The sequence below is a fragment of the Lepisosteus platostomus genome, chromosome 8 (genome assembly GCF_059453375.1).
Source record: "Lepisosteus platostomus isolate fLepPlt1 chromosome 8, fLepPlt1.hap1, whole genome shotgun sequence".
NCBI lineage: Eukaryota > Metazoa > Chordata > Actinopteri > Semionotiformes > Lepisosteidae > Lepisosteus > Lepisosteus platostomus.
In genome coordinates, this window is record NC_142618.1 from 47,308,134 (window position 1) to 47,329,041 (window position 20,908).

Here is a 20,908-nt window from a genome sequence, read left to right on the forward strand (position 1 = left end):
AAAACAGTTTTTTTTAGCCTATCTCATCATAACCAAGTAAAAATGCATCCTCGCATGCAGATTCTTGAATTTGCCACGGCAAAAATATAGACATTGAGCCCCTGCAGCTGTTGTGAATGCTCAGGGGGATTTTGTTTCCTGTGCTGGAATGCAAGGTTTTGCAGACAGGGATCAGAAATGAAATTTATGAAGCCCATGGCATTAAACCTTCTCTTGATTATTACATATCGCTAACACCTTTAAATTTAGTTTCAAAATAGGGTGTTAGGAGGAGCCACATGGCAGCTGTAAAGAGAGGTAACATTAGTAAGAATTGGGATACAAAACAACAAATGCCAAGAAAAAAGGAGTTAATACCTCAGTTTTTGCCCAGGCACGATGTTCATTGGGGTGCTAAAATGAACTAGCGTGTTCTTCTCTCCTGGAGTTTGTTTCCACTGTATTTGAAAAGATCTTCCAGGATGCGCAAGAAAAATAATCCTCGTTTAAAAAATTTACCTATTTTCGGCAGTAGCTGTAAGGAACAGATTATGCACATTGTGAAGTGCTTTTCAAGCACCTGCTGCTTGTGCTTTTTACAATCGCTCATCTGAATGGATGTACACTGAATCTGTATTCAATACTTAAACCATTTTTTATGCAATAGCCAAGACAGAATGAAACGTATAGAAAAGAGGAATCCTGTATGTGGGTAAATGATGGTAACATTAACATTTAAACATTGTTTTTACACCAGAGTTGTAGTGTCTACCCAACACTGCTTTTAAAGCTAGAAGGTACTGTATATGTCTTTGGAAGGAGAGTTTGAAAAATGCAGATGGTGTTGCACTCAAAGACTAAAGTTGGTGACAAAGTGGAAGGAAAATGTCTATAGGCATAAAAAATGTAAAAGATTAAAATGCTAGGAGAAAGGTATTCATAGGACGACATGAGGAGAGCATTAGAGCACAATTTAAGGGATGTAAAAAGGTATATACTTTGGGTGCAAAATCTTTCCAGTACCACAGAAAATCAAGAAAGATGTAGCACAAAAGACAAAACCAGCAATGTAATGATTACATTAAGGTGGAATGATCAAATTGAAAAGGAATACGAGCTACAGTGATTATATAGATGTTAAGATTTGGTGAACCTTAAAACAGTACAAGAAATTATTGTTTTTGAAGATGAAAACAATTTGAAGATTACATTTTGGGTGACTTAGGTCTTAGTAGCAATTAAATGTTTTGGGTAATTTATTTTAAGACTTAAAACCAAAAGGTACCATCCAATAATGTTGTGAATACAAATTCATTTGGATCCTTGAACAACAAGCTACTGGAACTGCATGACAAAGATGGCTTAATAAGCCTTCTCTCCTGATCATAATCTTTATGTTCAAAGTGGATTAATGTTGACTTTACCAAGGCTATGTCTTTCCATCCATGTTTGGTTCCCATTTCCTGGTGAAGTTCCCAGTTATATAGCTCTTCTCTGGGTATACATCAGTGATATGATCTCTTCCTAAATAACCTATAGTGGTATTTGTTTGTTTTCCTGACAACATCACTTGGCCACATTGGGAGTTGCTTATTTATGATCTTACAGAACCAACAGCTCTGACACTCTTGTCACAGCTTCAGAACAAATCACATTACTGTGACGCTCTTATAAACCCACAGACACGTTTGGTTGTATCTCTTTTTAAATTTTTATTCTAACTGCTTTTGTTTCAGATAAACACTTTGCTAAAACTTGTTACAATTACGTTGTTCTCCTTAGCTCTATAAAAACACACCAACAAGGGAAAAAAGTGTCTCGGAACCCCAAATGCACTGTAAAAAAGTAATTTCCAAACAATATAAGAGCAAGTTGCCGATCAATGTTTCTATTCATTAATGTCATCTTCGTCTTCCTCAAAAGTCTCTTCTTCATCATTGGCCGTGGCCTCCTGATATTGTTGGTATTCTGAAACCAGGTCATTCATGTTGCTCTCAGCTTCTGTAAACTCCATTTCATCCATCCCTTCTCCAGTGAACCAGTGAAGAAAGGCCTTTCTCCTGAACATGGCTGAGAACTGTTCTGAGATGCGCTTGAACAGCTCCTGAATGGCTGTGCTGTTGCCGATGAAAGTAGAAGCCATTTTCAGACCACGAGGGGGAATGTCGCACACGGCCACTTTGACGTTATTGGGTATCCACTCCACAAAGTAGCTGCTGTTCTTGTTCTGGATAGCCAGCATCTGCTCGTCCACCTCCTTCATGGACATGGGTCCCCGAAAGACCGTGGCCACCGTAAGGTAACGGCCATGGCGCGGGTCACAGGCTGCCATCATGTTCTTGGCATCAAACATCTGCTGCGTGAGCTCAGGCACGGTGAGGGCGCGGTACTGCTGGCTGCCCCGAGCCGTGAGGGGAGCAAAGCCCGGCATGAAGAAGTGGAGACGGGGGAAAGGCACCATGTTGACCGCCAGCTTGCGGAGGTCGGCGTTGAGTTGCCCGGGGAAACGCAGCGAAGTTGTGACCCCGCTCATGGTGGCCGACACCAAATGGTTGAGGTCACCGTAGGTGGGGGTGGTGAGCTTGAGGGTACGGAAGCAGATGTCGTATAGGGCTTCGTTGTCGATGCAGTACGTCTCATCGGTGTTCTCCACCAGCTGGTGCACGGACAAGGTGGCGTTGTAGGGCTCCACGACCGTGTCTGACACTTTGGGAGAGGGCATGACACTGAAGGTGTTCATGATCCTGTCCGGGTACTCCTCACGGATTTTGCTGATGAGCAGCGTTCCCATTCCAGAGCCCGTGCCTCCGCCCAGGGAGTGGGTGAGCTGGAAGCCTTGCAGACAATCACAGTGTTCACATTCCTTCCTCACCACATCCAGCACTGAATCCACCAGCTCGGCCCCCTCTGTGTAATGGCCTTTTGCCCAGTTGTTCCCTGCACCTGTTTGCCCTGTAATTCAACAGCAAAAAATTGAAACCAAATTTAACTTGCCAGCAATCACAGCATTTATTTCTCTTTACAAGAAGACTTCAAACTATCCTGCTGTCATGACTTGAAACACTTTGGTTTTGGAGACCTTGTCTTGCAAGGTCATCAACCCACATTTTAAAAATATTGGTATAAAAATGTTTCCTTACTCATTTTGTTTATTGCTGATTTTTAAACAATTATGCTCAGTTTATTATCAGAGGCTACATTACATTTAGAACCATCTGTATTGTCTAACAATTAACAATCTCAATTTTCCACTATGTTGTTTTATATTGCCCTAGATACTGACATATATTTAAATACAGTATCTAGGAAGTATACTCACAAAGTTTAAAATTTAGTTTTTAGTTATATTAGTCTGCTGCAAATCTTCATTGTGTTATTTCATTGTCAAGCAGACTCATAAGACAGGACTTATGTCTGCTTCCATGTTTATTATAACAACAGAACATTCTGCATGTTTTTGACTTTGAACTTAAAAACAGTATTTCACGTACATTTAAAGTTATATAACTGTCAAAAATATCTGAAGTCATTTCCTACTTTTGTTTTGCATTTCTGTTTCTGCAAAAAGGGAAAAATGCCTTACCCTGCTTAGAAAAGTGACTTTTTTGTTGTTCCAGTGTTTGTATCATCACTTCAAATGGCTCTTATCTATTTCAAGTACTCAGTGACAGATGGATGTGCTAATCCTCACTCAGTCTCAAGTCAGTGCTAGATAACTTGTGAGGAAGATGCCTCTGGCTAGACTGTATAAAATGGCCAGCGTGAATAGAGTTGTACTGTGTTCAGCATGCTGCTGTGCAAAGCTGTGGGATGCTTTCATTCTCTGAAAAATACTGACAGCTGATAAAAATGTAAGAAAATAGCATTGAAACCAATGCATCTGTTGTACTTTCAATGTCTCTTGGTACATGCGCTTTCAAATACCCATTTGTTGTGAGTATAGAGAGTGCTTAAAATAATGTCTTACACTGACAGGCTAAAAGAACTAAACCTCTAACTAAACTAAACTATATTCCTTAACAGAGAACAGTCCTGATTAAAGTATTCAGAATTCTCAAAGACAGTTCTTCAAATCCTGCAGTGAAATAAGAACCAGCAGACTCCAGGGGAAACTATGTGGATGTACATTTAAAACTAAGAAATGAAGGCATTTTGTCACACAAAAGTTTGTGGCTGAATGTAGTAGACTGTTCAGCCATGTTGAAGCTAATCCTCTGGTGCCGTTAAAAAAACAGCTGAATGGTGTCCTTGGGTTAATACTGCAAAGGTAAGTACAAGTTACTGAACAGGGTATGAAGGCTGAATGGCATTCTCTCATTGTTGCATTTTAATGTCTCTCAGTATATGTACAGGTTTGTGCCACCAGAGAGACTCGCTGAAATAGAACAGTGAATTGAGCGGAAGGTGATGGTCATTTTTCCCACAGGCACAAAGGCACACAATGGACTGTAACAAATATTCGTGGTCATACAGCACAAATTCCATGCCTACACATTTTACATACAGTACATGCAATATATAGGAGATATGGAGCAGACTCTCAGATTTTACCAGATAAATGAAGTGGGAAATGAGTTATACTTGGATTGAAGGCCTCTGAAGCCAGACTGAATACATTTAGTGTAACACAGAACAGGCATCTTCACTATGATCTCACAGCCTAAAATGAATTCCCCATTACGGTTGGAGGCAGAACTCTTTATTTGACTGAGTTGTCAAACCAAATCCTTACTACATTAAATTAACATATTATGTATTAATGCTGTGTTATTAATTCTAATGAGTATTTCTGTCACTTTGATTATAAGCTAAGAAAGACAAGTCAAATGTTATTTCTGCTTCACTTTGTGGATATATCAGGTTTTTGTTTCTCTGTAAACATTTTTATGTTTGGTATTTGGGTGTACTGTACGACCTACCACAAAAGTACTTATCATGTTCTGCACTGCTTACATAACCATCCACACGACTGCTTACCAAAAATGAAGTTGTCGGGTCTGAAAAGTTGCCCAAAGGGTCCTGATCGAACACTGTCCATGGTGCCTGGCTCCAGATCAACAAGTACAGCACGGGGAACATATTTGTGGGCTGGAAGACAAAGCCACACCAGACAATTTGATACAAAGACTGCTTTCTTTTGTTGTTATTATTCAGTTGGCTGATGACTTTAACTGAAGCGACATACAAAGGTTTAAAGATAAACATTTTATATACAAGTGAAAGAGGTCAGAACAATGTCTTAATGTAATAATAATGACCATGCAGTAGTTTGCACAGTACAGTGAAGGAGTTTACCTATAATGATAGACCTTTGAAGACGTTCAAAGGTAAGTACAAAATACACAATACCATGCCTAATATGAAATTCAATTTCGAGTTGGGGCAGCAGCAGTGTAGAACAGTCCAACACTTACATCATTATCAAGGAATGTTATGAACTAGTAAGGCCTTGTTTAGAATACTATATTCAAACTTGGTAACCACGTTATTAAAAAAAATATTTCTCCACTGGAATTAGTCCAGACATTGATACCAGATACGTTCATGGGCGTAAAGGAATATCTTACAGTAACAGGCCAAAAGAACTGAATCCTTTTAGTCTTGAAATGAGAAGACTACGACAGGACCTGACTGCAGAATTCAAAATACTCAGAGACTGACAAGGGTAACCCTACAGAATTCCTCAAAATCAGCAGTGAAACAAGACCCAGAAGACAGAAGTGGAAATTACTGTATGAGGAAGTACATTTAAAACTAGGAAAAGAAGACACTTCTTTTCTCAAGATTTCTGTAGGCTTAAAACAAACTATCCATGCTGTTGAAGCTAGTATCCTGGCTTAATTTAAGAGACAGCAGATTGAGAACCTCAGATCAATTATCCACTAGCAATCAAATGGGCTATATAGGCCAAAAGGTTTCCTTTTATTTGTAACCTTTTATATTTTCCTATGTACCTTTCATTGAAGTTAAAATCATGGCACACTCAAACAGTAGGTAATCAATATAGGATTTTATATTCGAACCTGTAGGGTTAATTGAATTTAAATATTTAAAAAAGCACTTAGTCCAAAGTCATGCCACCCAACAAAATCTGCATTTTAAGATTCCAAGATTTAATGTAATTTCTCCATGCTACAGGGAGTATTCATTCTGACTCACAAACTTACAGGACGCCTCATTGTAGTACACATTTATTCTTTCAAGCTGGAGAGTTGAGTCACCGACATAATTTCCGGCAGGATCAATCCCATGCTCATCGCTGATCACTTCCCAAAACTGCTCCAAACAACGAAAAGGATTCAATCAGGATTCAATCTGACACACTTATAAAGCAACAGTAATTATTATAAACTTACGACGTTCTGAAAAAAGTAAGGGTTTGACTTTCAACCTCTCTAATAACGGACACAGGCAGTGCTTGACAGCTGAAGAATTCTCTGAATGTTTAGGACATTACAGACACCATTCTTGCCACTCCCTGTGCGCTCCGGCACAAAAATCAGTATACCAAGAAGATAAAAAGTTAGGATTAAACCGAGTCACCATCATCATCTTCTATGTAGATTATATGTGGATTTTCTATAAATTTACTATGACACACACTTCATTGTACTCGTGAAAGCCTTACAATTTGTATAATTCTTTACATTCGGTTATAATTTACAAATGAACAGTTATGGAAAAATCAAATAATGACTCAAACAAAAAAGTTACCTTTGTTCCTATTTGGTTGCCACACTGCCCAGCCTGTATGTGAACGATTTCCCTCATTGCGTTGCTGCGGTATTGACTTTCCCTGCGATGGGTCGAAAGGCGCAGACTGCTTCAAGCGCTCCGAGTCAATGTATGAAATACTCCGCTACAGCAAAAGTTCTAATCTCAACGAGCCTCCACCCAATCAGCGCAGGGTAGGGTCGGGCTTCTGTCTGAATGACAAGATAGCTCAACCTTAATTTTATTTTCTTCCGTCTTTTGTAGTTGATGTTATACGGTATTAAATGTACTAGTTGTTTCAAAGCAATAGAAGTTAATCTTATAAAGGACGCTTATTTTAATTCTGCATTCACATTGTTTCATGAGTGATCCTCACAGGCTGAATATAAATCCTTTCAAATTTGAAACATTGTTCAATCCATTATTAGTATTATAAATAATAATAATAAAAGCACTTTCAAGAATCGGTTTTAACGATTAATCACAACAGAAGCAAAAAAGTAGATGAAAGAATAGCAAGTTATCGCAGTAAAACAAAGACTTGCACATACTGTACACAGGCTTTGAATAAAGCTAGGTTTTGAAAAGGATGCGGTCTTGCTAATGGATATGGGCATTAAAAAATGTGAAAATTATGTATCTTAATCTGTCTAATCTAATCAGGCTAGAGTCAACAGATCTATGTTTAAGAACTTAGTTTTCCCAGGTGGTCTCCCATCCATGCACTGGCCAGGCTCACACCTACAGTATACAGTAGCACTCATCTTTAGTGTGTTGCCAGTTGTGAGTTACCGGGTGATAAAGCTACTGTATAAACAGTCTTATGTTGTACTTTTCTGTCTTGAAACTCAGAAATATGTAAGTAATGCTGACATTCTTAATATTGCACTTCCACAATCTAAATTCTCTCAGCATTATTTTTTTTTCTTTCCAGTTTGTCATTTTAAACTACTCTTGCAGTCTAGCTGTTGTGAAGTGTGTTAGCCTAAAAAAAGTGTTCTCAATGCCAAAAACAAGCAAAGGTTATAGAAAAGTGTGTGGTTGTGGATTCAATTGGCTCTTTATTGTCAATTGGTTACACTGGAATGATTTGGTTACTAGAAGGCACTGGAACTGCCCACTTGGTGGTATGAAGCCTAAACCTCAAACGTACATTTTAAACAGGTTAGGGGGCTGTACCAGTAGTTATGACAGCTGCCTTTGTCTTTCCTCACCAGCAACACAGAATTCCAAACCCAAACCATTACACATTCCAACCTGTCATGATCCATCAAATGTTGTGGTGAAATAATATTTAGGTTGTGAAGCTCGTGTAGAACATTCAGATCCATTTTTAGCCTTAAGAGGTACAATGTGTAACCAGATATAAATTCTTTAGCCCTGTGGAAACATTTATCAGAAAATTCTCAAAGTATGGGCAAAGCTTCATTAAATGGAAGAGGCTGCTTTCGGCCAAGCACAAAATGAAAGCATGCATGAACAACTTAACCTGTATTGTGTGGCTCACTAAATCTTTCCAAGAGCATTTCTTACTGAAGGAATTCTAAAGGACAACAGGATGTCTTGTAAAATTCACAACATCTGTAATCAAATGGGTTAGATGGCTGATTGTCTTCCTCTCAATCCTAGCATGTTCTTGCAGTATGTTGTTCAATCACAGCTGGAATCCATTCATGATGGAAAGCATGTTCCAGCCTATCAACTGTATTCCTAGTTCTCTTTCGATTTCTGAATTGATTTAGAGTTAACTGTTTTAAGAAATTGTCTCAAATTTACTTGGCCACTGTCAAAGATGTGCATGTTCAGTTCAGTGTGATTCCATACTGCTTTGCTAGACTTTGCCAAAGTTTAGACATTCCACAGTAATCCTTCAGGAGATGAACTGGTGTATATCAGAAAATCCCATCCAAGTGCAATTGGAGCATTTTTCTCTCAAGCAGGAACAAAAGCCAGATAAACACAAATGGACACTGATAGCTAAGGTATTTATATTCAGTGTTGATAGATTACAAATAACTCCACAGGGCCATTTTAGAACTCATATATTATTCTGCAAGAGAATTTTCATTGGAACTTGAATAGGTAGGAGGGAGGTCTCTAACTATGTGTCTGTTCAAAATGCCTTGTGTACTGTACCCCAGCTCCTGCACTGACATTTCTTGCTGAGACTCTGGTTGCAGCATGCATGGTTACAATGCCATGTAAGTCATTGAACTCATGAGCTGAAGAATTCCACAGGATAGGCTGCTAAAGCATCCATGGAGCAGAAAAAGGCTCAACCCAAGACCTTTGTCAAATTAGTTTCAAGCTGAAATGAACTTGTTTTTTTTTTGCTCTACACAGACAATGTTTTGTGCAATGAAAGTTACATCCAAGAAAATATTGGAGCTCTTGGAAATGTCTATAAGAGCATAAGAATTGAAGAAAGATTGCAAACGAGATGAAGTCGTTTAGATCATGTTGTTGTTAAACACCTAAGATATCCTAAAATGTTGTTGAGCTGCCTTGAAGTTTCTCACAATTTGGACACCAGAAGGCAAAATCTTAACTTCACTAACTGTGAAGCCTATTGCAGGCATCCACAATTCTCATCTTAAATAATTTCCCTTTTGGTTCACAATTTAGAGCCTGTGTCCTTGTTTCACTACTGAGTCTGAAGTAATCCCTGATCTGACCATGTCTGTAACTTCATATACTTGGCTCAAATCTCCTGTCTCCTTTATTTTAGACTGTAGATTTATGTCCTACATCCTGCTTGCACATAAGAATGCCAAAGACCAAGTATCATTCTTGTTGCTTTTCTATGAACTCTTGCTGAGGTTATACTATCGTCTTGTGGTACGGTGATCAAAAATGAACAAACTATTTCGGGATCTAAAGTCTTACTAATGCGGTGTCTAGCTTCAGCATAACCTTTATGCTCAATTAACTGATTTAAATTCCACATTTTTGTTATAAGCCCAAGCGATGTTCGCTTTTTAACTCCCTGCACCATCTTGATGAGAACAACAAGCGTCTACATAAAAACACAGATTCCTTTGCTGTGAAGCTTCTGAAGCCCAAAATCACCAGTCTGATATGTGGTGTATGTTACTAATTCCTAATGGATAATATTGCCCACTTGTCAATGTTAAATTTAATCTTTTCACTGTTTCTGTCATTGCCATTTCTCCTATTCTTGTAAATCTTAAGAATGTAATGAGTTCACTACAAATACCAGATTCTGATTAAGAAGACCAGTGGGTATGAAACAGATGTCTGTGACTCTTGGTGTTGCATTTGCTCCAGTCTGTGGGTACAGCTCCCAACCTTAGCGACAGTTGAAATACCTAGTTAAAGGTCTATGAATAACACCCCTTATTTCCATAACCACAACTGTGAAAACACTGTCAGGCCCTGGTGATGTATTAGCTTTAAGCTGCCCTAGTTCCTGCAATACTTTAGTGTCAGTTAAGCTAAAATTACTCCAAGCTGATTCATCTTTTTTCTAAAAATCTGTATAAAATGTTCATGAACTTTTTCTTTTTTATGGTATTAATACTATATTATCTTGCAAGCTGTTTACATCCAACTTCTACGGTTCCTCTACTGTTTATAGCATTGGATAAATGTTTGCTTCTTTTCTGCCTCCCTCTTGGTTAATGTATTTTTCAGTTGTGTAGCTATTATTATTTGTTTCTATTTTAAACTTTACACTTTCTTCCTTATGATTTACCCTTGAACAGCCATTACATAAACCCAAATTTTCCTGAAATTCAACTTGATAATTTTAGTTATGAAATATATTAATTCCTTTTCCATCATATCTATGGATTATATGCAGTCATTTTTGTAAGTACTTATTCTTGCACAGAGGATAAATTAAAGACAAATGTACAATCTGTAGAAGAAAGCATATTTGTTGAAGAAAAATTAAAAGAAGTAACTTTAATAAAACTATTTGACTATAAAAGTAATCCAATAATATCAAAATGTTTAAAAAAGAATAAAGTTACGCATGTTTAAATTTCTTTCCACTATATTTCATAAATGGTGTGCAATGTGATATTATATTAACAAGACTAATTCGGGGTTATGTAAATGTTATCTGCTGATATGCACTTTCTATGTAATATGCAACAGTTTGTCATTGATGGAACCATGTTTGACACTTTTGTTAATTTTAACAGGATTATGCATTGATATTTATCTATTTTATTTATTTACATTTAAAGAACAAGAAAAAAATAAATTCTATACTATGGTAGTGCTTGTCAGAAAACTGTGCTTAACTTAGCTGTTGAGTGTTAAAAGTGCTTAGCAGAGATTAGAGCATTCATGTTTCACACACAGTGTACATTACAGTGTACATTAAGTTCCTTATGCCTCAGTAAGATTTTTAAAATCTCTCTCAGCAGTTATATTATGCTTTTCAGGAAGCTGTCCTTCCTTTGTCAATTTTGCTGACTTTTACTTCACATTTATTATTTTTATTGTTTTAAACAGCAAAATAATCGCAGACAATTAATGTCACTGATAAAACTGTTTAGGTGAGAAATGTTATTGGAAAAAAAGAAAGAGGCTGAGTGTCACACTTGAATCATTTGACACAGAATTATGGCAGACAGGACAACTTGGTCAACTTGAGAAAAATATGCCTACAGAACATTTTCCAGTGGAGTCTCCCGATATGATGTCATCCAATTTGTAAGGTACCGCATTGAACTAATGCATTGCGGGGTGGGGCAACAAGTTGGAGTCTCACTGCCGCCAATAGAGAGCAACACTCCTAGGTACAGTATACAGAAAAAAAATCTGATTTGTAACTGTGTTGTACTAGCTCTTTTATTAGATTGGTCTAGACAAACACCCTTTTTGTTATCACTAGTTCGCATTGGTATCATTCTGTTTCTTATATGTTTTGTTTATACAAAATGGGAGAATCTTACTAAATAAAACGGATATAAAGCCAGTAATTGTTGCCTTCCTAGTGCAAGCTGCAAACAGTCTGCAGGAACCTCAGGATATCCTTAAGGTCCAGCTCCCATAGTGTGTTCTGCAGCTGGTAAGAGGAACGCACAGAGGAAGTCAAAGCTTAATGCTGGAAAACTAGTTATGTAGTAATGATCAAGTTTATACAAATGCGAACAGTCCTTTAAAAAATATTTATTATTTTGACACAATGTGAAAACATATTTGATAACGGGCAATGGTTGTGGACTTTTCGTTTACTGTATATTAGTGCTAGTAATAACATTATAATTGGTCCTGTAAAGGTATACTTTACATTAACACAATACACTATTCAATAAATAAAGTATGAACATTTTGACTCAATGATTTGATAAAACTGAACTTGCATTTCCTACTGCTTTCTTTACCAGAAGGTACATTTATGTCACTTTTTTTACCTGTCCATAGCCTATTTGGCTCCTTACAGTATGTTGCATCAAACTTCATAATACCAGTTTTGTAAATGTTATAACCCACTGTCTGTCAGAGTGGCCTGCATGGAAATTATAGAGTATATCTAAATAAAACATACACTTTGTTAAAAAGAAAAATATAGGCGATAATTGAGAATCTCCTGATTCCATGAAGTTTGCAACATTTTTTATATTTTTTGCCAATTATATACAGTATTTTTCTCTGAGCAGAGGCAGCAGAGTTAATACATTCATCAATCATAACTGAACAGGCTGAGATCTGAGAGTTACTGGAGGAACTACCCACAATGTAGTATCACACATTGTACATTTGTGTGGTCCTCAAAATTATTAAAATACACAGTACATTCAACAGTATGTCTACAGGCAGGTCAGGCACTCAAGTATCAGGAATCTTCTTGTTGCATCACCATGTCCCCGATGTCCCTGTCTGTTCCTCTTCTCCGATACGCTGATACACATATGAGGCACTATAGAGAAGTAACTGGCCAGCAACTCGGGCCAGATAGGAGAGGTAACGGAGGGCTATCCTGGGGAAAAAAAAACGTGGAAAGTAGAGAAGTGATTTGATCTTTCTGGTCCATGTTCTTTCCGTTCAAACCTCTCCACACATTCACAAGTTAGTTATTCCAAAAAGTCTTTAAAAAGCAGGCATGTTGAGGAGAGCTGAAGCTCCCTTTAATGGAATATTATAGAAATCTAACATTTTATGTTAGATTGTACTCTAACAAACAATACTACAGTGAATTTAAAAAGAAAATATATAGCGGAATTGCAGCTCAACACCGGTTACAAAGACCAAAAAAACTTTGCTAACATTGTTTACAATGAAATAATCCAGACTGGTTACAAAACCATAAAATAGTCTAGAACTATGAAGATTTTCCAGCAAAGATTTAAAAGGTGAGCAAGTGAGAAGAAAACCAGCACAAGACAATCAAAATGTAAAAGACAGAGTTTTGTAGATGTTTGTCCCATGCTGGTGATGCAAAGTAAAAATATGAAATTGAAACAGCCCTTTATCATTCCATTCTACAGCACCAAGCAAAAGTCTCCAAAGGCATGACTGTAAGTGGATGTATAATTGTTACTTTTGTGCAAGGTGTTTCAATCAAATTACTTCAGTAAAAATGCCAAGCTGTATAACTATTCACAGATTTAAGTCACTCTGGATAGAAACCTCAGTTAGATAAATTAATAAACATAAACACTCAACTCGACCTACTCCTCTCATTCTAGAAAAAACTGACCTTACAATATCAAGACCATCTTCAAATTGAAGTGCTCATCACCAGTCCTCTGAACTTAACAGTTTGATAGGTTGGTTAAACAATGGGTAGAAACTGAAAACAGGATTCAAACTGGTTGGATAAAATAAAAAATGGAAACCTAAGACTATGTAACTAGAGTATATGCAGCTATCAGTACAACCTTAGAGGACTGGCAGTATTTTGTGTGTAAGTTAGTAGTAAAATAGCCCAATAACATAATGTGTTTGCAGTTCTTGTACAACGGTTAATAAAATATCAGACCAGAGAAAAGATTTCATTTTATCCTTTCCAAGTTGTGTTTCTAAACCTTCTATCACCAAATACTTACTTCAGCACCTGTTTCGCTCCTGTACATTTAATGTCATATGACATTGTGTATGTGTCATAAAAAATTGCCTTAATGGTAAGGCATCCAATGAAATCCTTGGGATTTAATTTGTAAAGGTCAAAACTGAATTTTGCAATTCCATTTTTCTTAGATCGCTTGAGACCTGGGGCTCCCTACAAAAAAAAAACATCAAACATATTTACTATGGAGATACTGTGACTTTCTGAGATGACATTTATAATTCAACATCCTCTCTAAAGAAACAAAAACAGAAATGAAGTGGTGGATTTAAAATAATCGCAAATTAAATACAATGCACAGAAGAACGTTGGACAACTTCTAAAATATCTTATTCTGTAGCTCTTGAATGTAAGGCAACAGTAGGTAACAGTAGATTCTGGACATCTTACATTTGTCACCATATCAAACAACCATACAGATGTGTGTGAAATTAAAAGAATATAACAGTATTCCTAAATTTATTTTTACCTCAGTATTGTATCAAAACAGATGGAAACATGTTAAAGATTGCAAGATATGAACATTGCCTTATTCCTTTATTTTCAGTTAACTTTGTTGTTTGGATTATATTTATGACTAATAAGCATGATCTGAAATACTGTACTATCTATTTCTAATTAAGAAATTGATTGAGGCTTAAGGGACTTTGTACTGAGGCATGAGTAACTCTGTGTCTCTATAGTAGTTGACGACACTGAATCAGGACGTTGCAGGACAACAGGTTAGGCGAATGTCTATATCTCATGTAAAACAACAGAAATCCTGAAGACGATTCTGTATCTTATCTGTCCAGTAATGTTATGACCGGAAACAGTGGGTGCAGCTTCTGTTGAGGAAGAACTGGCTTCACAAATCTCTGAAAGTCATTTTTGTAGAACAAGTTACGCAAACCTTTGACACGTGCAGGGTTTAAGATATAGCACATCTGGATTTAAGCAAGGTGCCCCATGTAGATGGAAAATGGCTTCAGAGAGCAGTGGCAAGAGGAACAGCATCTGGGTTAGATCATGGGAGACAGGAGCTCCCAACTCCAGCCCCGAAAGGCCACATTCCTGAAGGATTTATAAGTCGGGTGCATCTAAAGATCTGGGAAAAGCTGTTAAACTGGAGGAAAACCCTGCAGAACTGTGGCCCTCTGGATCTGGGTTTGGTAACCTGCTTCTTTTCCTCTTGTATATACCACCTACATCTTATATCTCACCACATGCGTCACATGTCTCAGAAACAGCAACAGCACAAGTTTGTTCAAGCCTGTATGTTCATTTCAATTAAATATTTTCAAGTGGGAAGAAGTATGAAAATGAAGTGTATCAGCTGAAACTTAAGAGTGCAATTAAAAGTACAAAACAATCCACTACTTAAGACTGTAATACATTCGTAGGAGACAGGAGTTCAGTTTCAGAAAAATATGCTCATCAGTACAACATAACTGTATATACACTGAACAATATATAATGGTATATTAAAATACAGTTAATTGAATAGAAACTGTTATAAGGAACAAAAATTACATTATTGTTGTTTACACATGATCTATAATGTAAGTGTTCATGTTGATAATAGTGCATCTTTTTTAACATAAACATGTTAGAAATGAAGTATGTGGGGTGTATTTGTACAGTTCAGATATTATTTTTTTCCTTCACTCATACACTTTTAACCGCAACTGCTATAGCACCGGGAAAGTGATGCTTTTTACGTTAAATTAATTTTCCTTAACTTGACAGAAAAGACTTCAATGAATTAGAACACAATACAGAGGATAAGACCTGTTTTGCAATTTCTGTAGGAGCCACAATCCAGACTGCATACAGTCCTACTTCGCCTCCTGGTGGCTTTAATGGGAACTACAGTCAATGAGAGGGCAGGGAACTAATAAATAGTAGATAATAAATCATCAACATCATCTCTAATTTATATAATGTATATAGCACCAAAGAAAATTATGGGCAAGTAAGACCAAGAAAAGTCAGAACAACTTGAATATTCAAGGGAATATCAACATACACCCAACCTCTAACCACTACCTCAACCCAGATCTTAGTCTTTAGACGTTAGATGAAGAATAGATGTCAGACATTTCTGTCTGTTTCCTATAGCATTAAATGATTTTAAGGGGCAGCCAAACAATCTATAATTACCTTGGCTGGAGTCCACCTCTGCCCTCCTTCCAGCAACATGAACTGTGTATTTGTTTCCAAAGACTGAAAGAACTCCTCATTCTCAACCACAGTCCCGTCCTCCTCCAGGACCAGCGTGATCACTTCTGAGGTCAGCAGAAAAGCCTGCACAGCCTGGAGCAAGAGGAATGAAACACTGATCAGCGCTTCACCACTGTGAGGTGTTGCACAAGTAGAGAGAAGTAGAATAGAGGAGTTTATTTACTGTTCATGTACATGTACTTTGGAATTCTTATTTGCGCTGATCTCTCAGGACATAGTACAATAGACGACACAGTACACCAGACAACACCACACAATGTAAACAGTACATTACAAACATAATAAACAATAACAACAGGAACAATAAATATGTGGTGGAGAACAACAATTCTACAGTTAGTGTACAGTACATGTGCTCTAAATATCTAGTTTTACTCCTTCAAATAAGTCAAAATTGTACAGTCAGATGGATTTGAGCCTCATGGCATGAAGTTTAGAGTAATATTTTAAAACTAGTGTTACGTTGTATTCAAAATAAAACTGTACATTATATTTTACGTTGTACAGAGAGGAGCTGTGACTTACTACTCGGTATAAGCAGTCAGTCGAGTCAAAATAACACTGTACCGTCAGAGAAGGTTTATTAAGGGAAACCAAATCAAAAAGTGCAAATGGAAAAACAACAGGACAGAACAAAGCACCACATCACTAAGGCCAGGTTATATACTATAATCCCCATCCCTGGTCCTATTGATGGACAAGTGAGCCTTCATTTAAAGAAGTGGGTTGACGAGCTCTTAACCTGACACAGGATGGTGGAACTATCCAGCATAAGACAATATTGTGGATCTACAACAGGTAACACACAACAAAATACAACATTATATATTTTACAGAAATAACATAGCAACAGATACTTATGAAAACTGTATGATAGAATAGCCCATCAGCACAAGGGGTTCTCATATTAAAATTAAAATGAAAAATAAGATTTGTCGACAGCAGTCCCATCCAGGGTGTAGGGTGTGCCTTGCACCCACTGCTTGCTGGGAAAAGTTTCCGGCTCCCTTACCACCCTGAATTGAAAGTAGTATGGGTGGATTTTTAAACTGTAAAGATACCAGGGCAATTGCATGGTTGGAGTAGAAGTAGATCAACTACAAGTCAGTTAATGTCATCTGAACAAATCAAAACAAATGCCAACCCCCACTCCCCCCCCTCAAAAAAAAAAATAACATTACCTTCTACTAGTGGTTGCTGATTGTAGACATTAATATCTCAAACAGGAAAATGAGAAATGAACCGAGAGCAATGATGCTCTTCCTTTAAGCACACAATTCAATCTCAAGTGGCCCTTGGGTTCATAAAAAAGACCTGGGGCAATATCAAGATGGAGGCACAGATACTGCACAACACATACTGTATACAACACAAGAAACAAACCAAAGCAAATGAACTCAGCAGTAGCTGCAGTACCTTAACCTTCTGTAAAACACACAAACTGAAACATACACTCATATCCAGAGGCAAAGAGACATTTTGAAAACACATTATTCTGCATGTTCAGAGGGCACATTTCTGATAAAACATTTCAGTTTTACACACAGTACCGCACTCTCTCTTGCTTTTATTTTTAGGAAAGAAAAAATAAATGCTGAATCCTCCAATGTGCGGTAAACTTTCACACATTTATTTTTCTCCTGTCTCGAATTACGGAACTCTTCCCACTAAAGCAGGACAGCAGTTAATGGTTTGTATAAACAATGGAAATCTGAAAGGGGTCTATTGTACAATCCTCACCACTAACTGACAGACTGACAATCTTTACCGTGGGAAAAAAAGACTTGGCTGGGTGGGGATGGAAAAGTGACCTCACAACTCCAGGGTTTTCTGAGCTGACCCTCCCTGCTTAGGACACTACCTTAGCGAGGAGATTGTCCAGCGAAGAGGCCATCATTCCTTTACGCCTGCCCCGGTCATGTGTGCAGACCCTAAAGGGCCGCGGCTGTGCCTCCGGGCTGAAGAGAACGCGCCTGCTGATCGACGAGCCCACCGAAGACACAGTCCTGCAATTTCAGAATTAAAAAAAAACAGGCCCCAGAAGTTCCTTGAGTCTTGGACTTTCAGCACTTGTACTAGAATAATTCTTTTAGGGATCTTTAAGTTGGTTTGATGCTGTGGTCCTGCTAATCCTGGTCTCCTTCTCGGCAATGTGGAATTTCCATTTCACCCATCAAAACCGTATTGCTGGAAAACATACACCCTTCCTATAGCAATGGACACGAGCTAGACTCTCCAGAAACCCCTCTTCCCCTCTCCCCACACCAACAAAATGATATATTGGCCACCCCCACAAAGGAAAGCATGGTACAGTCCGAGTCAACAACTCCTGCTAGGTTTGTCTAGCTTTTTTTTTCTGAAAATAAAAAATGAACTTTGAAGGTTGCAAAACCAGTAACATTTAAACTGCCTATGCAGACAATTTTAACATTTTTTCTCATTGTTCTAATTCTATTTGTTTTTCTGTTGTTCCCGAGTTATTTTCTGAGGAAATAAAAATTCAACTGTAGTGTGGTGGTCGGTGTTTTATGGATAAGGCCCTCTGTGGGACAAATAGTGGCAGAAACTAAAACAAGCTTCCACTCTATATACAGTATACAACTGTATATTTTACAATAAATACGCAAGGAAAATCAAGGCACCTATGCTGCTCCTTTGCAATATGAAATTCAATACACTCACTGAATCATTTTAATTTCACCCTTAATTGAATTAACAAGATCATTTGCTAAAAAAATACTCTAAAGATTGGAATTGTAAGTTACCTCTAAAACACAACCTCCAACATGTTTAAGAGATAAAGACAATCACATAATTGACTTAATCATGGGATTAATTTCAGCTAAGGTTTTAATGGTGTAACAGACTTGGAGCTGGACCAAAAGCCAGCAGATGTGTGGGCTTAGAATAGCAGGCTTGGGACCCCTACTCTACAAAAAAATACAGAATGTTGTGAAAATGGATAGTAACGTTTAATTTGAAGTGCCCTGCCAATTTCTGTATCGCACTTAAATGTGCTTGGTTACCTGGGCGTGGTGCATAACAAGACAACCACAATCACAAACCCCAGTTTGTAAAAGGATCTCTCAGCATGGCTAAAAGAAAGGTAGGAAAAGGGATGGAACTAGTTTAGAGTTGGCACAAAACCTATGCTTCTGATGCATATGAGCAGATACAGTAAATATAACAAGCCCTCAAGAAAGATATCACCAAGGTTGAAGTGTATGATAATAAACACAGGCGAACAGCCTCTATCCTCCATGATAAATCTAGTCTGTTCTTTAAATTATGTTCTTGCTCATTCTGCAGCCCTAGAGGTGGATTTAATGCTAATTTTACATCTCTGATTTAAGATGGGAGCTAAACTAAGGTTTTACAACAGACAAGGGTAGGGCTGTAACTAATAGGTTTAGCTGTAGTTAATAGGTTTGAAACCAAGATGAGGTTTTTGGATGAACTTAGGTCATCCTAAATTTAACTGGTTTTAGTGAACTTCGTATGAGCAAGCAAACATCTTACCAGTTTTCATCATTTGGAGCTTTATATTGAATACGTGTACGTGCTTGTACGTCCTGTTAGCCATCGCATTCCTGTATTAACGACCTCTAGGAGTGTCATGTGCACAAGATGGAAACCGTACAACGTCACTACCAGTTTCTGTACATGTAGCACAAATGCAAACAGAGCAAAAATTGCTAATGAAAAGTCGTGGCTTTATTTGCATGTGGACAAAAAAGTCCCATAGCATGTTTTTTACCTGTGATTATCACTTTAATCAAATTAATTATCATAATTAATCAAAAACGGAACGTTCACATGGTAAATGAAAAGAATGTCACCAATAATTGCAATTTCAAAGACCAAACCTCAAAATAAACCCTGAGTCTGGTGTGGGAATCCACTTTACATAATACTCAGATTAGAGTTCTGTGTTACTAGTTATTGATCTGTCAAGAGCGCCAGCATTGTTTATGACTTAGCCTAGCCCTTTATGCACACGAGTATAAGGCTCGTCTTCCTTGGGGGACACTTTTCGGGGTCTCACAACACAGCGTGAACAGACGAGATGGGTATGGGGAGTAACTTTCCATGATAAACACTGTGAATAATGTGTTTCATTTATGACTAACAAATGTAAAAACAGTACAAGTGCATGAAGAAACATTCAAAGTAAACAATTAGATCCGGCTGCACAACTATTAAACACTGTAAACAAATATTAAGTATCCAAGTGCGTTATATTTATACAAATCAGCCAGAGGTCCTAAAGATAATTTAGTTAATTTTATTGTCTTGATAAAGCCGGCTACAGAGAAGGAGCCTTGAGCAATTAATTTAAATGGAATGCGGTGTGTTCTCGACATTTTTTTTAAATCAGCAGCGTTAAATATAGGGTCTTAAGTAAAAGATGCGGAAGATTTCCGTGTAAATATGAAATCCTCCAGTCTTATTTTTTTTTAGATTAAAAATGTTAGAATGTTGCCTGATTCGCCGAAACATTGAAATCATTTCAAAACTATGGTATTGATGTTTTTTCTTTCGCCGACATGTTTCGGGTATTATTATCTAATAATGAATGGGTTTAAAAATGTGTGAAATGTTACGTAGGTGCATTAAATGCATTTCCTTTAACAACAGAGGTATTGACGCAACAAATTTGTGCTGCTTAAAATGGCACCATTCTGAACAAAAAAATACTCGCCTTATGAGAGCCCGCGGCGACAATGCGCTGGCGTATTCCTTAGCGTACTCCATGGCTCGCCGGTCTGAGCAAGTGGTCAGTGCGGTCACTACAGTGACTTTTCTCCGCTCAGCAAGAGGTCAGCTCTTTTCCACTCACAGACAGTCACTTGGTTACTTGATAAACAGATGCCACAGTCGCACAATATATTTTCGGGGGTATTGGGGGGGATGCTTTTATGTTTTTATGCCATTACGGTCATCTGA

The 20,908-nt window shown here is 37.6% G+C and overlaps 2 protein-coding genes across 2 annotated transcripts; both read right to left on the minus strand.

The window, feature by feature from the left end:
* Nucleotides 1-1,666: 1,666 nt before the first annotated feature.
* On the minus strand, nt 1,667-6,849 carry tubb6 (tubulin, beta 6 class V). The gene is made up of 4 exons (XM_088643749.1): nt 6,694-6,849; nt 6,147-6,255; nt 4,957-5,067; nt 1,667-2,931 (listed from the first exon to the last, which is right to left on the minus strand). Exons 1-4 carry the CDS (start codon nt 6,748-6,750, stop codon nt 1,868-1,870), a joined length of 1,341 nt encoding a protein of 446 aa, XP_088499875.1. The 5' UTR covers nt 6,751-6,849; the 3' UTR covers nt 1,667-1,867.
* A 4,974-nt stretch (nt 6,850-11,823) lies between these two features.
* On the minus strand, nt 11,824-20,908 carry cidea (cell death inducing DFFA like effector a). The gene is made up of 5 exons (XM_088643750.1): nt 20,664-20,908; nt 17,823-17,967; nt 15,881-16,033; nt 13,719-13,891; nt 11,824-12,649 (listed from the first exon to the last, which is right to left on the minus strand). The coding sequence occupies exons 1-5, from the start codon at nt 20,714-20,716 to the stop codon at nt 12,526-12,528; spliced, it is 648 nt and encodes a 215-aa protein (XP_088499876.1). The 5' UTR covers nt 20,717-20,908; the 3' UTR covers nt 11,824-12,525.